At 37.4% G+C, this 18941-nt stretch overlaps 1 protein-coding gene across 2 annotated transcripts in view; it reads right to left on the bottom strand.

Moving 5' to 3' along the window:
- The window catches only part of LOC105516999 (chromosome unknown open reading frame, human C18orf25), a 97199-nt gene that overhangs the window by 19004 nt on the left and 59254 nt on the right, over window positions 1-18941 (bottom strand). The window contains exon 3 of one of the 2 annotated variants that reach the window (XM_011949339.1): window positions 6111-6293. The exons of the other annotated variant lie outside the window; for it this stretch is intronic. Coding sequence (XP_011804729.1) covers window positions 6111-6293 — 183 coding nt within the window. The remainder of the gene's footprint in view (window positions 1-6110; window positions 6294-18941) is intronic. 2 annotated transcript variants of the gene reach the window in all.

Below are 18941 nucleotides of genomic sequence, written 5' to 3'. Positions count from 1 at the left end.
CTTTGGAAAGATAACTTCTTTCACTATATGAGAAAATTCTGAATTTTATCCTCCCACTACAGACCTTTTCAACAAGATAGAGTAAGAAAAAGTTACAGGATAAGGTAGTTACCAAGATAGGGTAAGAAAAAGAAGCATAGAAAAAGTAGTAACTAAATTATCATGGAAAACAGTTTCTTTCTGTCTTTAAAGGAAATAATCCAGCTACTTTTTAAACTGTAAATCCACTGGGTAAGAACTAGGCCTGAGCTTTGCAGCAAACTGAAGGGAAAGTAATATTACACACTGTGTGACAGTCGCCTACTAGGCATTTAAAAAAAAAAATAACATCTTAAGTCACTACTCATCTAGCTTTAAAAACAAGCAAATTACTACTTTTAGGGTTTTTGTTATTTATTTATTTATTTTTTATTGAGACAGAGTCTCATTCTGTCACCCAGGCTGGAACACAGTGGCACAATCTTGGCTCACTGCAACCTCCACCTGCCGGGATCAAGCAATTCTCCTGCCTCAGCCTCCCGAGTAGCTGGGACTACAGGAGCCCACACCACCATGCCCAGCTAATTTTTGTATTTTTTTTAGTACAGACAGGTTGTCACCATATTGGACAAGCTGGTCTCGAACTCCTGACCTTGTGATCTACCCGCCTTGGCCTCCCAAAATGCCAGGATTATAGGCATGGAGCCACAGTGCCCGGCCTACTTTTAGCTCTTTAAAGAGAATGTTAAAGACAACCTTAAAAAGTGAAGGAAGAGGGCCAGGCACAGTAACTCACACCTGAAGTACTTTGAGATGCAGAGGCGGGTGGATCACTTGAGATCAGGAGGGCGAGACCAGCCTGGCCATCATGGTGAAACTCGGTCTCTACTAAAAATACAAAAAAATTAACTGGGCGTGGTGAAGGGTACCTGTAATCCCAGCTACTGGATAGGGTGAGGCAGGAGAATCACTTGAACAAGGAGGCGGAGGCTGCAATGAGCCACGGCATCCAGCCTGAGCAAGAGCTAGAATCTGTCCCCCACAAAAAAAAAAAAGTGAAGGAAGAGGTCAAAAATATAAAATCTGGTTGGGCGTGGTGGCTCACGCCTGTAATCTTAGCACTTTGGGAGGCCAAGACAGGCGGATCACTGGAGGTCAGGAGTTTGGGACCAGTCTGGCCAACATGGTAAAACCGTGCCTCTACTAAATATACAAAAATTAGCCGGACGCGGTGGCACACACCTGTAATCCCAGCTACTTGGGAGGCTGAGGCAGAAGAGTTACTTGAATCCAGGAGGCAGAGGTTGCAGTGAGCCCAGAATGTGCCACTGTACTCCAGCCTGGGTGACTGGAGACTCCCTCAAAAAAAAAAAAAAAATCTAAAATCTTAACATCAATTTGATGCAGATAAACATGAAGAACATGACCATACTTCATCTCCATCACAATACTGATTCAGAAACATGGCCATTCTGGTCTGATTATTAAAAACCCTACACTAGGAACAGGAAACCCAGGATTCATTTCTCTGTACTGCCACCATGTTAGGGACAAATCAAGATTACCATCCCTATTGTAAAGATGGGGAAAATGCTCAGAGCCTACCTTCTTGACAAGAAGGCTGATGGAAAAGATAAGATATTTAAAGTTTTAACTTCCCAGGGAAAAAATTCTAAATAAGTTCAGTTTACCACATTTATAAGCCTTCCTCACCAAGACTTCTGCTTCTTTTTGTCCCAACTACATTTACGTTTGCAGTGAGCCCTTACTAGCAACAAAAATGAAGCCATTTTCAGATATATTAATATAGTTTTCTAAATGTGCTGGATACAAGAGTTACCTGAGGTTATTATTAAAAAGAGATTCCCAGAAACCATTTCAGATTTATTGACAGAATCATCCGGGACAAACCTAGGAGTGTGAATATTTATAAGCACACTGAGTAATTTCTATGTTCTGGCAAAATTTAAGAAGTACTTATAGCAAGAGCAACTTGTTGCAGTGCAAGAGAGTAATTAGAAATTCAGTGATTGATACATTAATCACTTCCTTATTCAGTCTACTTCAGCATATTAACATAATGCTGGTTAGCATTTCTAACGGCCTACTATGTGCTGTCCTCCATAGTAAACACATTGCATTTCACTTAGTGGTAACAATAACCTTTTGGAGTAGATACTATAACTGGCTGTGTCCCAGTTTTGTACACAGGGAAAACTGGGGCTTTATATAATTTACCTGAGCGCATGTGGTTTCTAAGTGGCTACTGGTTCAAAACCACCCACTACAGTGTTCAATTCCACCATCAATTTAAAAAAAGCAAACACATGGCAAGAGCTGAAACTGAAAATTTAGGTCTTTTGTTGATCAGCAGCTTCTCTAATTTCAACTTACTTTTTAACGCCTGCATGTGATTCAAGTATTTTGCCTAGGTTAAAACTAAAACTAAATATATATTTTGGATGCAAGATAATCATCTAATTGCTCGGAAATAGGCAAACTACTCTATCTTCAGTGCATACCGATGCGATCCTAAATGGGATGAGGCTGTGGACCTGGGTTGAGATGTTGCTGTTGATTAAAGTGAACCCCTGAATAGTCTGTTCAATAACTAGGCTTTTATTTTGTTGTAAAGGGGAAAGAGAGACCCCAAATTAACTATTAAAATTTTAACTTACACTCACACCATAAGAATGACCATCTGACTAATAGTCCAAGTCTCAAAACTATTAACTGGCTCCTAAGCATAAATTCTATTAATATTTTATTGAGACACCATAAGCACATTCAGATATCTTCACAAGATGGGTTCCACTATGATAATCACATCAAGACTATAGTATTATTTGTATTTATTACCCACATACCAGTATTGTCTGACTTGAGAAAAAAAAATGCCTTTGAAAGAGCCAATAAGCTTCATAACAAAATGTCATGGGGATCTGCCGAGCAGTGGTGACTGCATCCTATGATATACAGAAACCTACACAAAATTTATGGTCCAATATGCACAAATGCTCTCTCTATATATTAATTATATCCTAGAGAAATTATCATACACATATACCAAAAAACACATAAAGAAATGTTAAGAGCAGTATCACTTAAGACAGCACCCAAAATGTCCAACAAGAGAATGGGTAAATTGTGACATATTCATATAGTGGAATACTAAATAGTAGTGGAAAATGAATGAACTAGAGCCATACATAACAACAACAAAACTCATAAAATGTTTAACTAAAAAAGCACATTTCAAATGATTACCTTCAATGTGATACCAATTAGTTTTAAAAACATGCTTATTTAGATACATAACAAATATAGTACAAATATATAAAGAAATACATAGGAATACCACACATTAAGTATCAAATTTAGGATAGTTGTGGCATGGGAAGGGCAAAGGGAAGGAAAACATCTGAAGCCACAGTTGTTTTCCTCCTCACATACTTTTACCATGCTTTATTTCTTAAAAAGAATGGTGGGAGTTTCCTAAGAGTGCTTTTTAAATAATCGGGCTAACAATTACTTGAATCTGAAAATGTGAATGCTATCCCAAAAGCTAAACTTTAATGATATTTTAAAACCTCAAACTCTGCACTATTCAGTTAAGTCATATGAAATGGCTGGATTTGTGGTAGGTCAAAAAATCAAATAATAATTCCATATGGTTCAACCTAATATTAACAATTCTGCATATGAAGAGCAAAACGTTGGTAATCACTCATTTTTACCCCAAAACTTTATTATAAAATGGTCTGTATTTAATGGCAAGACTAAGAAAACAGGGAAATAAAACTGAAGTGGAATGGATGACTTAATTGTCAAAGGATGAAAAACAAAGATAAACCATCTAATATACAAATTACAAGACTGGGTGTGGTGGCTCACACCTGTAATCCCAGCACTTTGGGAGGCCAAGGTGGGCAGATGATCTGAGGTCAGGAGTTCGAGAGCAGCCTGGCTAACATGGTGAAACACCATTTCTACAAAAAATTAGCTGGGCGCAGTGGTGCACACCTGTAATCCCAGCTACTCGGGAGTCGGAGGCCAGAGAATCACTTGAACCTAGGAGGCCGAGGCTGCAGTGAGCCAAGACCGCAACATTGCACTCTGGCTTGGGCAACAAGAGCGAAATGCCATCTCAAATAAATAAATAAATAAACAAAGTAACTTAGAAACACACACTGTACAAAATGTGGCCAAACTACTTTCCACTGATATAAAGCATTATTACTTCCTTTTTTTTTTTGAGACCCAGTCTAGTTTTGTCACCCAGGCTGGAGTGCAGTGGCACAATCTCAGTTCACTGCAACCTCTGCCTCCCAGGTTCAAGCAATTCTACAGCTGAGATTACAGGCGCCCACCACCACGCCCACCACTGCATCCACCACCACACCCACAACTGTGTCCACCACCACACCCAACACGCCCAGCTAATTTTTGTATTTTTAGTAGAGATGGAGTTTCACCATGTTGGTCAGGCTGGTCTTGAACTCCTGACCTCAAGTGATCCTCCTACCTCGGCCTCCTAAAGTGCTGGGATTACAGGCATGAGCCACTGTGCCCAGAAGCATTATTATTTCTTTGCAAAGTATTTGTATTAATACATATTAATAAATCCTTAAAAGACACTTGTTGGGCAAAACAAGTATTTACATATATAAAAACTGAAGTCCAGAGGAGAAACAACTGGTCCAAGGACAAACAGGCAGTTACCAGTCAAAAAAAAAAAAAATCAAAACTAAATCCAGGTTGTGTTCCAAAATTAGCTACAGTAAATCAATCACGTCAACAAACAAGTGATTTTTCTGTAGTTCCAATCAAAGATTATGAAAGGAATCATTTAAGACAACAACAGGCTGGGCGTGGTGGCTCATGCCTGTAATCCCAGCACTTTGGGAGGCCGAGGCGGGTGGATCACAAGGTCAGAAGATGGAGACCATCCTGGCTAACATGGTGAAACCCCGTATCTACCGAAAATACAAAAAATTAGCCAGGTGTGGTGGCAGGCGCCTGTAGTCCGAGGTACTCGGGAGGATGAGGCAGGAGAATGGCGTGAACCCGCGAGGTGAAGTTTGCAGTGAGCCAAGATCGCACCACTGCACTCCAGCCTGGGCGACAGAGCAAGGCTCCATCTCAAAAAAAAAAAAAAAAGACAACAACAATCAGTGGAGTTCTGTCTCAATATAAAAAGTTCTAAACTATAACTCATTTTTTTATAAAACTCATTTTTCATAAAAGTAACTTTAGGTAGTGATTAAACTATTAGATAACTCATAAAACCAATGCATTTATAAATTAACTAGAAAACTATAATCTTTCAGCAACACTAAAGAAATTATACACTACATAAGCAGTCTCTCAATCCCCTTCTCTTCTTAAATGTTCAGTGCTAGTACTTTCACAACAACAAAAAGGCTTAAATTAGAATGCTGAAAGGGTTGAGGAAAATACTGAAGGAGACTTGGAGGTATCGTGAAAGTTTTTCAAAGGTAATAGCAGTGGATTTTTTAGTGAATAAATACCACTTTAAAGAATAATCACAAAACTAAAAAAATGTAAGACAGGGACAGAGATTTTTTTTCCTGAGCTAACAGAGACAGAAACTAAAAGAAAGGGGTTAGAAAAGACAAATGAGAACTTACTGAAGAGCAATTAACAGGCTCACTCCACAGCAAGAAGCACAAGAAACAGTGGCAGCACTGTGTATGAAGAGCCAGCCCCACAGGGAGAGAGATTCAATGATTCCCTATCCAAGCTGCAAGGTCACTACCCAGAATTAAAGTGAGAGAAAGAACTGGCCAAAGAATATGAGCATATCTGGGTCATTTTTGCATATATTGGGCATTTTTAATCCAAGAAATATGCCTACTGAAACCTACGAATACCTACAATTAATGTCGTAAATGCTCTTATTTGTACTTCCTTCTGAGTAGGAAAGATGAATGACAAGCTATCCAAATTGTTTCGGGTATAAATGGCAGCCTGGATAGTCACAATCAATCATTCAATGCCAGATGTCTCTGGTATGACCTGTTCTCCTCATCAGGGTCCACTACAAGGAAAACAGCTGCCAGGACACATGCATATTACACCATTAGAGAAGGGGAATGGGGAAGACCAACCTGCCTCTGCATTCAGCTCCTCTAGAAGCCCGGTGGTCCTCCAGGTAGCTCCTGTGTCCTGGCCGCCTACAGAATTATTGTGCTCTTGAACTACTGCAGCCGCCAATAAATTGTCCACATTTACCACTTCTGGCTCAGAGTTGGTGTCAGACATATCATAATGAGCTACAACTGGAGGTCCATCTAGGGAGGAAAGAAAATGTATACTTGTATCTAACGTGCGGGGTGAAAAATACTTCTGACACTAGTAAGAGCCCTCTAATGTCAGTTGCCTTCATTATTCTATTTGATCAGAAAAGCTGCACTTTATAGATCTAGTATTTTGTACAAAATGTGAAAGTGAAAAAGATAATCCAAGCTTACAAAGATGACGGACATATTTTGGAAGGAGGAAAAGGAGTGTTACTATGAAGAACGGAAGACAAGACTATACTCAACAATGTTACACTGAATTCCTGTCATACTTTTAAAGAGCAAGATTAAGAAAAAAAGGATGACTCCACAGAGAAAAGTGGAACTGATTTCTTAAAGGAAAAAACTGATGCAAATTATTAAAACCCAATTTATATTTTTTAAAAGAATGAATCTAGTTCTTTCTCTTACTGGGTAATATAAAAGTCTCTAGTAGATTCAGAAAAGAAAATCAAATATATTTTGCTATGTCCTAAAGAAATAAGGTTAACACTAGAGCTCTTTGACTAATGTATCTATTTCCAGTAAAGTCTTTTTATAATAACAGGGATGTTATACACTTTATGACATTCTATTAAAAGACAACACAACAAAATCCATTTTCAGGATTTTGCTTTGGGTATCTTATGAGGGATATTTCTATTTCCTTTTCCCTAAGAAAGACAACCAGCTCATACTCCAACTAAATGATATGCAATCTTATGGGTGATTTTACAAGAAGATATTAAAGTTCTTACTGGAAGAGGTCCCTTCCACCCTCAGAGATCCCCCTAACTGGCTGAAAAAGGCAGCTGAATTTCAAGGTAAATTTATTACACTGCAGCAATTCATGCTAAAATAAGTCAAAATTCATGCTTGTAGAATAGATACATGCTTTAAAAGGCTAATTCTACCCCTTTTTTAAGAAAAACATTAACAGCAAAAAGCAAACATAAAGTTTCCCTTCAAGTAAGAAATCCCTCTACTACCCCTATTTTAATATAAAGCAGAAATAAAGGAATGCTGTTTTCTCCCCCAAAGGCTATTTATGAAGCGCAAGCAAACTATTTATTTCCATTAAGGTTTTTAAAATATCATCCAACAAATGAATATTAAACACACCTATTTTATGAAACTCTTGACTATGAAGGAATGCATATATGTCAATGAATCATAATAATGTAACACAATGAAGTATTACTATTTTAATACAAATATCCATTGTGTCAATTGTCACTGAACAAAAACACACTTTGGGTAGTGACCCCTTAAAACTCAACTACCAAACCACAGGTTTATGTAGTGATATTTTTTAAATACAAAATGACCAAACATAAAAGCAAATGAGTTGTTAGGTGCCACTGTATAAAGAACAGACATGTCACAATATGAAATTCTGACGATCAGGACAACTTTAGTTGACCACTTAAAAATAATTTCCAGATCCCCTTAAGGGGTAAATCAAGTTCAATGATCAAAAAATTAAACAGTGTGGCCTTGGTATCAGTTTGTAATTGATTTTAGTTTAAATATCAAGAAACTGATTCGTGTTTGAGGTTTTTCTTTTCTAAAAAAAAGAAAAGAAAGTTGCAATATTCTATGGCGTTCTCGTCAGAGTTCAAAATGATTACTATGGAATCAAGATACTGTGTGATGTTCAAATACTTGGGTGCAGAAGATATGAGGGCCAAGTACAATATTGACTATTTGACCGTATGTTCTATTTTTTAAGGGCTTTTTTTTAGGTGTTTGTAGTAAGTTATTTTAGTGAGTTATTTTAAAATTTATATGACTAATACCATTCAGAGCATCTTGCCCTCATATTCTCCACCCCATCCCCAAATTGAGGCAACAGGTCAATAGTCAAGTCAAAATTGTACCACTCCTACATGTATAATCATGCAAAAAAGTATAAGTGTATACATGCAGAGTGACATCACCTACCCATGAAAATAACTCGTCTGAAAGTCTTCATCAGTAGGAAATACAAGCATAAACTTGTTATCTGGCTTCATTCTTGTATCTTCCATATTTCCAAACAGCACACCTTATAACTTAGCTTAAATTTAGTATTCATCATAAACAGAGACAGCAATATTTTCATATATTACACTTAAAATTGAAAATAAATTATGATCACTGTCATTTTTCATTTCCAATATATTCAAACAATGACAAGTCAATACTATATAAACTTCAATAAAATAATGAAATGGTTGTCTTTCCAACTTTGTCTTCCAACAAGAAACCACAATTAAGGATCTTGTGTTCCAAGGTCATTTTACACTATCATTAGGAAACCAAACTTAAATAAGATTTGTTTAAAGCACTTGGGGCCAGGTGTGGTGGCTCATGCCTGTAATCCAAGTACTTAAGAGGCCAAGGCAGGTGGATCACTTGAGATCAGAAGTTTGAGACCAGCCTGGCCATCACAGTGAAACCCCATCTCTACTAAAAATACAAAAAATTAGCTGAGTGTAGTGGTGTGCACGCCTGTAATTCCAGCTACTGGGGAGGCTGAGGCACAAGAATCGCTTGAACCTGGGAGGCAGAGGTTGCAGTGAGCCGAGATCATGCCACTAAACTCCAGCCTGGGGAACAGAGCAAGGCTCTGTCTCAAAAAAAAAAGCACTAGGCGTCAGGATTTTTACTCTGAGTTACTATACAAATATTAGCTAACTTATGGTAACAATTTGTGATATTCTTTTAAAATGTGATTCTTGCTATACAGAAGTAAATGACAGGTAAGATTCTGCAGTTATTTTATCTGCTTTTTAAAAGAAATATATCTTGAAGGGGAAAAAAAATCGCTGGGGAGGAGCTAGGAAAATTCAGCACATTAATAACAGAAGCTGACCAGGCATAGTGGCTGACACCTGTAACCCCAGCACTTTGGGAGGCTGATGCAGGCAAACCACTTGAGGTCAGGAGTTTGAGACCAGCCTGGCCAACATGGTGAAAACCCGTCTCTACTAAAATTAGCTGGGTGTGTGGTGTGTGCCTGTAATCCCAGCTACTTGGGAGGCTGAGTGAGGCAGGAGAATTGCTTGAACCCAGGAGACGGAGGTTGCAGTGAGCTGAGATCACACCACTACACTCCAGTTTGGGCAACAGAGCAAGATTCCATCTAAAAAAAAAAAAAAAAAAAAACAGAAGCTGTTATCTATTTGACTCTATCAGTTCATTATAGGATAGAATCAACATGGGATACTGCCCTTGCTCTCACATGATTATTCCTCTATGCTACTAAAACAACTGCATTGCTACAAAGAGACTGTTTTGATTTTCAAAAATATCAAAGTAATTACTTCAAGTAAAGTTATACATGAAAACATTTCCAATTTAAGATTCAGTCATTAACATAGGCACATTCCATGCTTACAACATTTAAGTTATCCAAGCTGCACATTCTCCCATCTGCCAGCTCTGATGTCTGTCACAATCTTAAAACATAAATTTCTAATACTGAACTTATTGGTTTTTCTATAATCATCAAAAGCATCTTTCTATAGAGTTAATGTAACACTTCTGTGTTAAATAATTAATAACCATTCAATCTGTGGATAACTCAGGTGCTATTTCTCCTCCTGATCAAATTCTTTTGAAATGTTTGCTGTTACAATGACAACACAGGGAAAGTTAAAGGTCAAAAACCCACCAACGGCTGGGCACAGTCTATAATCCCAGCACTTTGGGAAGATGAGGCAGGAGGACTACTTGAGCCCAGGAGTTCGAGACTAGCCTGGGCAACATAGCAAGACCCCATCTCTATTATTAAAAAAGTATAATAGGGCCTGGCGCAGTGGCTCAAGCCTGTAATCCCAGCACTTTGGGAGGCCGAGACGGGTGGATCACGAGGTCAGGAGATCGAGACCATCCTGGCTAACACTGTGAAACCCCGTCTCTACTAAAAATACAAAAAACTAGCCGGGCGAGGTGGCGGGCGCCTGTAGTCCCAGCTACTCGGGAGGCTGAGGCAGGAGAATGGCATAAACCCGGGAGGTGGAGCTTGCAGTGAGCTGAGATCCGGCCCCGGCACCCCAGCCTGGGCGACAGAGCAAGACTCCGTCTCAAAAAATAATAATAATAATAATAATAATAATAAATAATAATAATAATATTTTAGAATTTTTTAAAAGTCTACCAACTACTTTTTATTTAAAAACATCAACTCATCCATTTTATGCTAGAAATGGGTTTGTACTGTCTCACGAAGCTTCTATCCTACACTAAATAGGTTCTAACTTTTCAAATACCAAAATATAGATATATTTGTGTTGTTGCATATTCCTGATACAGTGAGGTCTACCCTCTTATGACCTTAAGTCTTCTGCATTGTTGCCATCAAATGTTTAATTTTATGAATTAGTTTCCTTTTCAAGTATGTTCTAAATCTCATTAATCTGAATCACAAAAACAAATCAAAACAAAACCTAACTTTTCCTTTACTATGTTCATCCCATGACAAATTCCCCTTTCCAGGTTTGATAATCAGAAGCACAGGATTTTAAAACTAAACAAACACTACTCTCATTTTACAGACGAAAATTTGAGTCCTAATTAGGTGAAACCACAACAGACTAAAATTGTTCTCACTGCTGAAGGAAAGAAGAATATACAGGATGAGACTGGTGCTCCCAGCACAGGAACTACAGATTTTTGGCAGCAGACACAAGTTAAAGCCCTGCCTATTCCCTCTTAGCTACATGACCCTGGTAAACTATTTCACTAATCAGTGTCTTCGCGGAGTTATGCTGAGGGTTTGTCTTCACGGAGTTATGGTGAGGGTTAAAGGTAACGTTAACAAAGAACACAAAAGGAATTTAAATATTGGTCCACTGCACTGCCTTTCCATTATACTTAGCACCTGCCCTATTTTGTTGTTTGTTTGCTTACCTTTGCATGTATACTCTGCTGTATACCACTGGCATGCAAGAAGCTCTGAGGAACATCAGTGCCTATGCCAGTGCCTGATGTTAGTCATAGATGAACCCAACTCGGTAAGTGAATGCTTTGGCTAGGATTCATAGTTGAATAAGGTCATCACAAACGTGACTTTTTTATTTTTGTTTGAAGTGAAATGTCAGCTTACATGTATTCATAGAAAAATGTTTCAAAGCCAAATGGAAATTGCTCGGGATTAATCTACATTTAGCATCATCTTGCCTACAAGAGCACCTCCACTAACAGAAGTGTTGTCACTCTCTCATGAACGCTAACTAAATCTAGGAAACATGAACAATTCTTGTAACGCAGAGACACATGGGAATATCATTCCTCCTTCCCTTTCTATTGCTAAGTCTAAGGCACAAGGAAAGGTGGGGCAATGGACAAATACATGGTTGGCCCCTTTGACCCCCATTTCAATGTCTATGTAGCCATGGTAATATACAATAAAGCCTAGAAGAAATTCCCTTCTTCCTCTTTGCCATACCCAATCTCTCCAATCTCCTCACTAAGAGAAGAAAAAAAATCTGTCTTGTTGCTGTCAAAGGACCTATTACAGGCCCTTTGATGGCCTAGGCCCGGTTCTGTTATCCACACAACACCAAGAGAAAGAAGGAGGGGGTAAACATCATACTTAGCCTCAATCCAGATAGTGAAAAGCAAAAAATCTTACACCTTATCTAGCCAAGGAATCTAAATATGGGGAATAAGGTGTGGGCATGAGGGACTGAGGGAAAGAGGCAAACCTCAAGAGCTACAGAAGGAAATTTGCATTTTAATAGAACCTACTCAAGAAAAAAAAAAGCAGTTTCATTACACATTAGAATATTTACCAAGATGAAAATGTATATTTACAAATGAAGCTAGGCACAGTGGTTCACGCCTGTAATCCAGCACTTTGGGAGACTGAGGTGGGTGGATCACTTGAGGTCTGGAGTTTCAGACCAGCCTGGGCAACATAGTGAAACCGCTGTCTCTACTAAAAATACCGAAATTAGCCTAGTAGAGTAGCACACGCCTGTAGTCCCAGCTACTCGGGAGGCTGAGGCAGGAGAATCACTTGAACCTGGGAGGCAGAGGTGGCAGTAAGCCAAGATCGCGCCACTGCACTCCAACCTGGGCAACAGAGCGAGACTCCATCTCAAAAAGGAAAGAGTAAAAACTGTAATAAAAATACCAATCATCGCTTCTTGGCCTTTTGACTAAGATCAAGTGTAAAAATATCAATCAAAAAAATGGAAAATACATGCAGAATAATTTGAAAAGAGAGCAGTCATTTTCAAAACATCTCTTAGAAAAGAATTTCATCAACAAAAGATAAAAATCTATAAAGGGCCATGTCCAGAAAAAAAGCCTTAAATACCAAAAACTATATATGTAGTATTTTCTTCAGAATAACATCAGAAAATTATTTTAGTAAAAGGAAAAACGTCTAAGATAGGGCTACATGGAAATGAAATGCAGCAATATGCACTGAAACTTTATGTTTAGGAGTTAAGTCATTTTTAAAATAAAACCAAATGAATGTATTTTGTACTTTTTCCATTATACTTAATTATTAAAAATTTAAACTTTTTGTTATAAAGTTTCCAAGATGAAAATAAGATTTTAAGGATTAAATTTGTCCTTATACTGGTAAATGTTACATCATTTTGTCCACCCACGAAAGTTATTTATGATACTGATGAAGGGTTTACCATTTTGAAAAGATCAAAAGAGGTAAAAGCAAAGATTCAAGATTATCAGAGTAATAGAAAAGCTGATCAAAAGAAAAAACAACTTAATGTGTCACCACTAACTATAAAGTTGTGAAGTCTCTGATTCAAGTGGGATTATTCGAAAGATAACTCAGGTAATTAATCTGGATATTTAAGAAAAGCTATAAATACAGAAGTGAGGCACCTGAAGAGGTCACCATCTTTCAATTTATCTGTTTCAGGGACAAATCCATGACCTACTGCTTTGAGGATTTAGATCCGTAGAGAAAAAAAACTGAAATATCTATACTGCATACAGCGAGAAAGAGCACAAAATTTAGACATATTAGCCACATCCCTATGTCTACGTACCCTGCTAAAGAGTCATTCATTCCACATTCTAGCCTTTTGATTTCTCCTTGAATCAGTCTAAATTTTGCTATTTTTTCAAATATTCATCAATTTTTAATAGGATAGTTTAGTAGCACATACAGTTTAAAGAAAAAAAATCTTGACTTTTTATGTTCACAGTGGTATTCTTTTCTCAATTACCAAAAAACCTAAAAATAATCCCCCAAATACGTAAAATCTATTGTTATATTAACTAGAAACTAATACCATTTATTTCATTACAGAAAAGCAAGTTTCTTGATTCAGAAACACCTAATATGAATTAACTGGTAGGGAACCACATAACACCATCCTCAACAGAGTAACAGGAAACATTTCTTTTTCAAAATTTTTATTCATCTAGGTTACATGTCAAATGCACAGTGACGTAAAGGATATTAAGAAAATGCAATAAAATAAAAACAGTAATTTCATAACATTCTTCCCAAATCTTAAAGTTATATTATGAATAAGACTTAATAGCCAAAGAATACACTTCTTTCTGGATTATTCCTTCACTTTCTATGATGTCTTCTATTTTACACTGTGGTAATCTAATATAACATGAGAATATCTACTGAATACTAGCAAACTAACAGTTTGGTTGCAACTTCCACTAACTTTCATAAACTTCAGAGGAAATAAAAATAGAAACCAGGGGGGGAAAAATGAGTATAGAAACTTGGAAGTTATTCCATGTTACTTACAATTCACAATCTCGTAACTTCTAAACAAATTAAAATGACATGTTTTTTATCTGTACTAGGATTAAGGGAATATGTTATTTCTGAAGAGGATTTTGAGAAAAAAATTTACTGAAATTGTTTTGACACTGTATTTTCTGACATGGCATTCCATGAAATCTTTTTCATTGTACCCTCACTGTACTATTTAAATAATGTTTTTAAAGGAGAGATGAAAATCAATATAAGCTAAATAAAATATAAAAGGTACAATTAATTTAAAAGGCTACCTTTTTGTAAGATAACTTGCCCATAATTTGCTATTTTAAACAAATGAAAACACAAAGCCTGTTTGCTATCTTTCTTATAACATTCATGTAACTGTATATCTTTATGCAAAGTCAGCTATATGTTAAAAATAAAAATTACCAGTAATATCAATTTACGGTACTTTGCTTAAAAAAGAATTCACTATATTGTTTCTTTCATTAACAGACTTAATACACTTTAAATCATTCTGCATACAACTTTTAAGAAATAAATCAGACTGAGCGCTGTGGCTCACGCCTGTAATCCCAGCACTTTCAGGGCCTGAGGCGGGTGTACTACCTGAGGTCAGGAGTTCGAGACCAGCCTGGCCAACATGGTGAAACCCTGTCTCTACTAAAAATACAGAAAATTAGCTGGGCGTGGTGGCGGGCACCTGTAATCCCAGCTACTTGGGGAGCTGAGGCAGGAGAATCGCTTGAACCTGGGAGGTGGAGGTTGCAGTGAGCCAAGATCACACCACTGCACTCCATCCAGCCCGGGCAACAAGAGCGAAACTCTGTCTCAAAAAAAACAAAAAACAAAAAACAAAAAAAAAGAAAGAAATCTTATGTAAACTGAGATATACCTAGACCCAGAGACTCTTGCTGTTAAATCTTAGTAACAGCAGGGAATGACAAAAGCAATACTCAAAATAAATTAGTTACTGTATATTCTTTTACTCGGTCTACTAGTGAGATTCAAAAAAAAAAGCCCCAAACCTTTAATCTTAGAAAGACATTTTTTATCAAGCTTAATTACCATAACTAGGTTTATATGTAGGCAACTTTTATTTTTTTACATACTGTTAGGAAGCAATAAACAGGTATTATATTAATAATCTGAATCCATTAGAAATCACTGTAGCAACTGTACAGTTATCTGCCTCCAGCCACTTGATAAGTCTAACATTAATGAAATTCAGTTATTTCAGAATTCTGAAGATGGGTACACACATGCATACACACATGAAACTAGGTTCATTTCTCTTAGTAAAAATCCAAACAAACAAAAAACTGATAATGCTTTCCTTGGAGCCTTCCAAATAACAACCTGTATGCTACTTCTAATTTTAAAAAAAGTACAACTTCATGTAAAATATTAAGCCTGAAGATTTTAACTTGACCTTGTTGTGCTCGAAATTAAAATTGTATGTGGGCTTTAAAAACTATGCTCGATTTTAATAATGCACAAAAAGTACAGATCAATATGATTAAGAGAGTTATTATTGTCTAATAAGTGGCTCAAATAACCAGATCACTCTAATCTGCTGGTTAAATTCTCTTAAGATGATTAGGTATCTAATGTCCTAGGACTGAGCTAGCACAAACTAGGCAGAAAGCAGGCTGTAGCTAGATTATCAAAAAACACATTTACCTCTAGTGAGAGGATAATGGCCTCTTAAATGCCAACTAAAGAGAAATACTAAAAGGAAGTATCAACATGTAACAACCAGTAAGAAAATTATAACTGTGGTAGTTAAAACTATAATTTGTTTCCTAACATTTCTCAAGTTATTTTTTTTACGTTTGGCGATTTTTTAAATGAAACATTTTTTAAAACTCTGCAGCTTAATCCTTTTAATTCTCTCCCATGAAAACAAGAGAAAAAAAATTATCTGATGGATTAGACAAAGGGAAAATTCCATATGCACATATTAGAGAGATGCAACAGTCCAGACATGAGATTTTATTCTTAAATAAAAAAGCATTTCAACCATTTCTGGATTAGTGCTGTAGGCTGAAAGAGATTTCTTTCCAGCATTAACCTTCTATAGACTACAAATAAATACAAACAGGACACGGTTCTTAACCTTCTTAAAATTCTAGGAAAATTAAGGGAATTCAGAGGAAATGAAGGTAGGACCACTAGGGACTTAAACAATAGCTACATAAAAATGCTGTCACATAATCCAAAAGTAATTCCCACTTACTAGTATTATTAGTACTATACATGTAATCTTGAGAATACAGACTGCCTCAGGAAAAGAGAATGCAGTAACCTACACTAGTCAAGTAAAATATATATATATATATTAAAACTACTTCACAGGCCAGGCACAGTGCCTCATGCCTGTAATCTCAGCACTTTGGGAGGCCAAGGCAGGCAGATCAACTGAGGTCAGGAGTTTGAAACCAGTCTGGCCAACATGGTGAAACCCCATCTCTACTAAAAACACAAAAATTAGCCTGGCCGGTGGTGGGCACCTGTAATCCCAGCTACTCAGTAGGAGAATCGCTTGAACCCAGGAAGTGGAGGCTGCAGTGAGTCAAGATCGCGCCATTGCACTATAGCCAGGGCGACAAAGTGAGACTCCGACTCAAAAAAAAAAAAAGAAAAAAAAAAACCTACTTCATAAGGCAAGGCGTGGTGGCTCGTACCTGTAATCCCAGCACTTTGGGAGGCCGAGGGTGGGGGATCCCTTGAGCTTAGGAGTTTAAGACCAGCCTGGGCAACACAGCAAGACCCCACCTTTGCAAAAAATAAGAAAATTAGGCAGACATGGTGGCACACACTTGTGGTCCCAGCTACTTGGGAAGATCACTTGAGCCTGGGAGGTTGAGGCTGCAGTGAGCCGTGACCGTGCCACTGTACTCCAGCCTGGGCAACAGAGCAATGCTCCGTCTGGAAAAAATTTACTTTGGAGGCCGAGGCAGGTGGATCATGAGGTCAGGAGATCGAGACCATCCTGGCTACAGTGAAACCCCATCTCAACTAAAAATACAAAAAAATTAGCCGGGTGTGGTGGCAGGCGCCTATAGTCCCAGCTACTCAGGAGGCTGACGCAGGAGAATGGTGTGAACCTGGGAGGTGGAGCTTGCAGTGAGCTGAGATAGTGCCACTGCACTCCAGCCTGGACAACAAATACTTCCCATATTGGCACTTCTTTAAATGTCTGTAATATAAAAACAAAGTATGTTGAAAGGGGAATTTTTTAATTGCTCTACCTGGAAAAGGTGTAACCATTTTAAAGCAAAACCTATTGTTTTTCAAAACAACACTCCTTAAGACAGCGATGTATTACCTTCAAAGCACTCTGCAAAAACTGAAAATCAAGATAAAAATTTTCCTATATATGTTTCTGTTATAAATTATTCCTAAAGTTAAACTCTCCAAACCACGGGATGTCAAATTTTACTTTAGGATAAATTCTTAATATTTTGGTATAGGTTCTAAGAATTAAATCAGTGTATTCTGGCGTTCCTTATCTTTCTGCCAAAACCTCTTTTTCTTTCTTTTACTCAAAATTTTGTAGAAAAGGCTTTCCAAAATTATTAGTGTTCAACACCTTTTCAAATATTCAAAATATTATTCTTACCTTAAATATCAACTATTAATACCTATGTTTTAGGCCAGATGCAAATCCCACAGAATCCCAGCACTTTGAGAGGCCAAGGTGTGCAGATCACTTAAGCCCAGGAGTCTGAGGCCAGCCTGAACAGTGTATCAGAACCTCGTCTCTACAAAATATACAAAAATTAGCCAGGTGATAGTCCCAGCTATTTGGGAGGCTGAGGTGGGAGGATTGCTTGAGCCTGGGAGGCAGAGGTTACAGTGAGATGAGATGGCACCTCTCTGCACTCCAGCCTAGATGACAGAGTGAGACCCTATCTCTCCAACCCTCACCAAAAAAGAAAGCCTACCTATGTTTGTTAATTCCATTCCACTGAAATTTTTTTCTTAAAGGCAAAAAAAATCTACAGAGCTCTTGCCTGATTATCCAATAACAATAAAAATTAGAATGGATCTAGTCAATACAATACTAGCAATAAGTTGTCTATGTTATTCTTAAAAAATTAATCTTTTCTATCTTAAAATGCATTTCAAAGCATGCTTAATATGTTAAGTATTATATCATAAAACAAAAAAGAAGCCTGTTAAGTGCTTGAAGCAGTTTACACATGCATAGAAAAGTAGTCTTTAACATAATGAAATTAAATTAATATTTTCTTACATCTAAAAATCTAAGTCTAATAAAAACCTGGGGTTCCAGGAAGAAGGTGAAGACAGAACTTCCCTGAAAATACCTAAACTTCAAGTAAAGACTGTAGATTCATTAAAATTCAGTCAGTCATCCAAAACCAGTATGTTCTTCCTGTTGATGTAAAACTTAATTTTAAAAAAATCTGTTTGGGGAAAATAGTTAACCAATGTTGCAGTATCATTTCAGAGAAAAACCCATCAGTTATAACAAACTCTTATATATTTTACAGTGAAAAATCATACTCACATTATTTATTGTAAGTTGCTCCCGGTGTTCAAACCTTACCTCTACTGGTCAAATATTAAGTTCAGAAAATCTAAAAATCATTACACAAAAAAAGAAGAGATCGACCAGGCACAGTGGCTCATGTCTACAATCCTAGCACTTTGGGAGGCCGAGGCAGGCGGTTCACCTGAGGTTGGGAGTTCAAGACCAGCCTGACCAACATGGAGAAACCTCATCTCTACTAAAAATACAAAAATTAGCCAGGCATGGTGGCGCATGCCTGTAATCCCAACTACTCAGGAGGCTGAGGCAGGAGAATCACTTGAACCCAGGAGGCGGAGGTTGAGGTGAGCTGGGTTCACGCCATTGCATTCCAGCCTGGGCAATAAGAGCAAAACCTCATCTCAAAAAAATGAAAAAAAAAAAA

This window comes from Colobus angolensis, unplaced genomic scaffold, assembly GCF_000951035.1.
Source record: "Colobus angolensis palliatus isolate OR3802 unplaced genomic scaffold, Cang.pa_1.0 Scaffold299, whole genome shotgun sequence".
Lineage (NCBI taxonomy): Eukaryota > Metazoa > Chordata > Mammalia > Primates > Cercopithecidae > Colobus > Colobus angolensis.
This window is presented reverse-complemented; position numbering and strand designations above follow the sequence as displayed.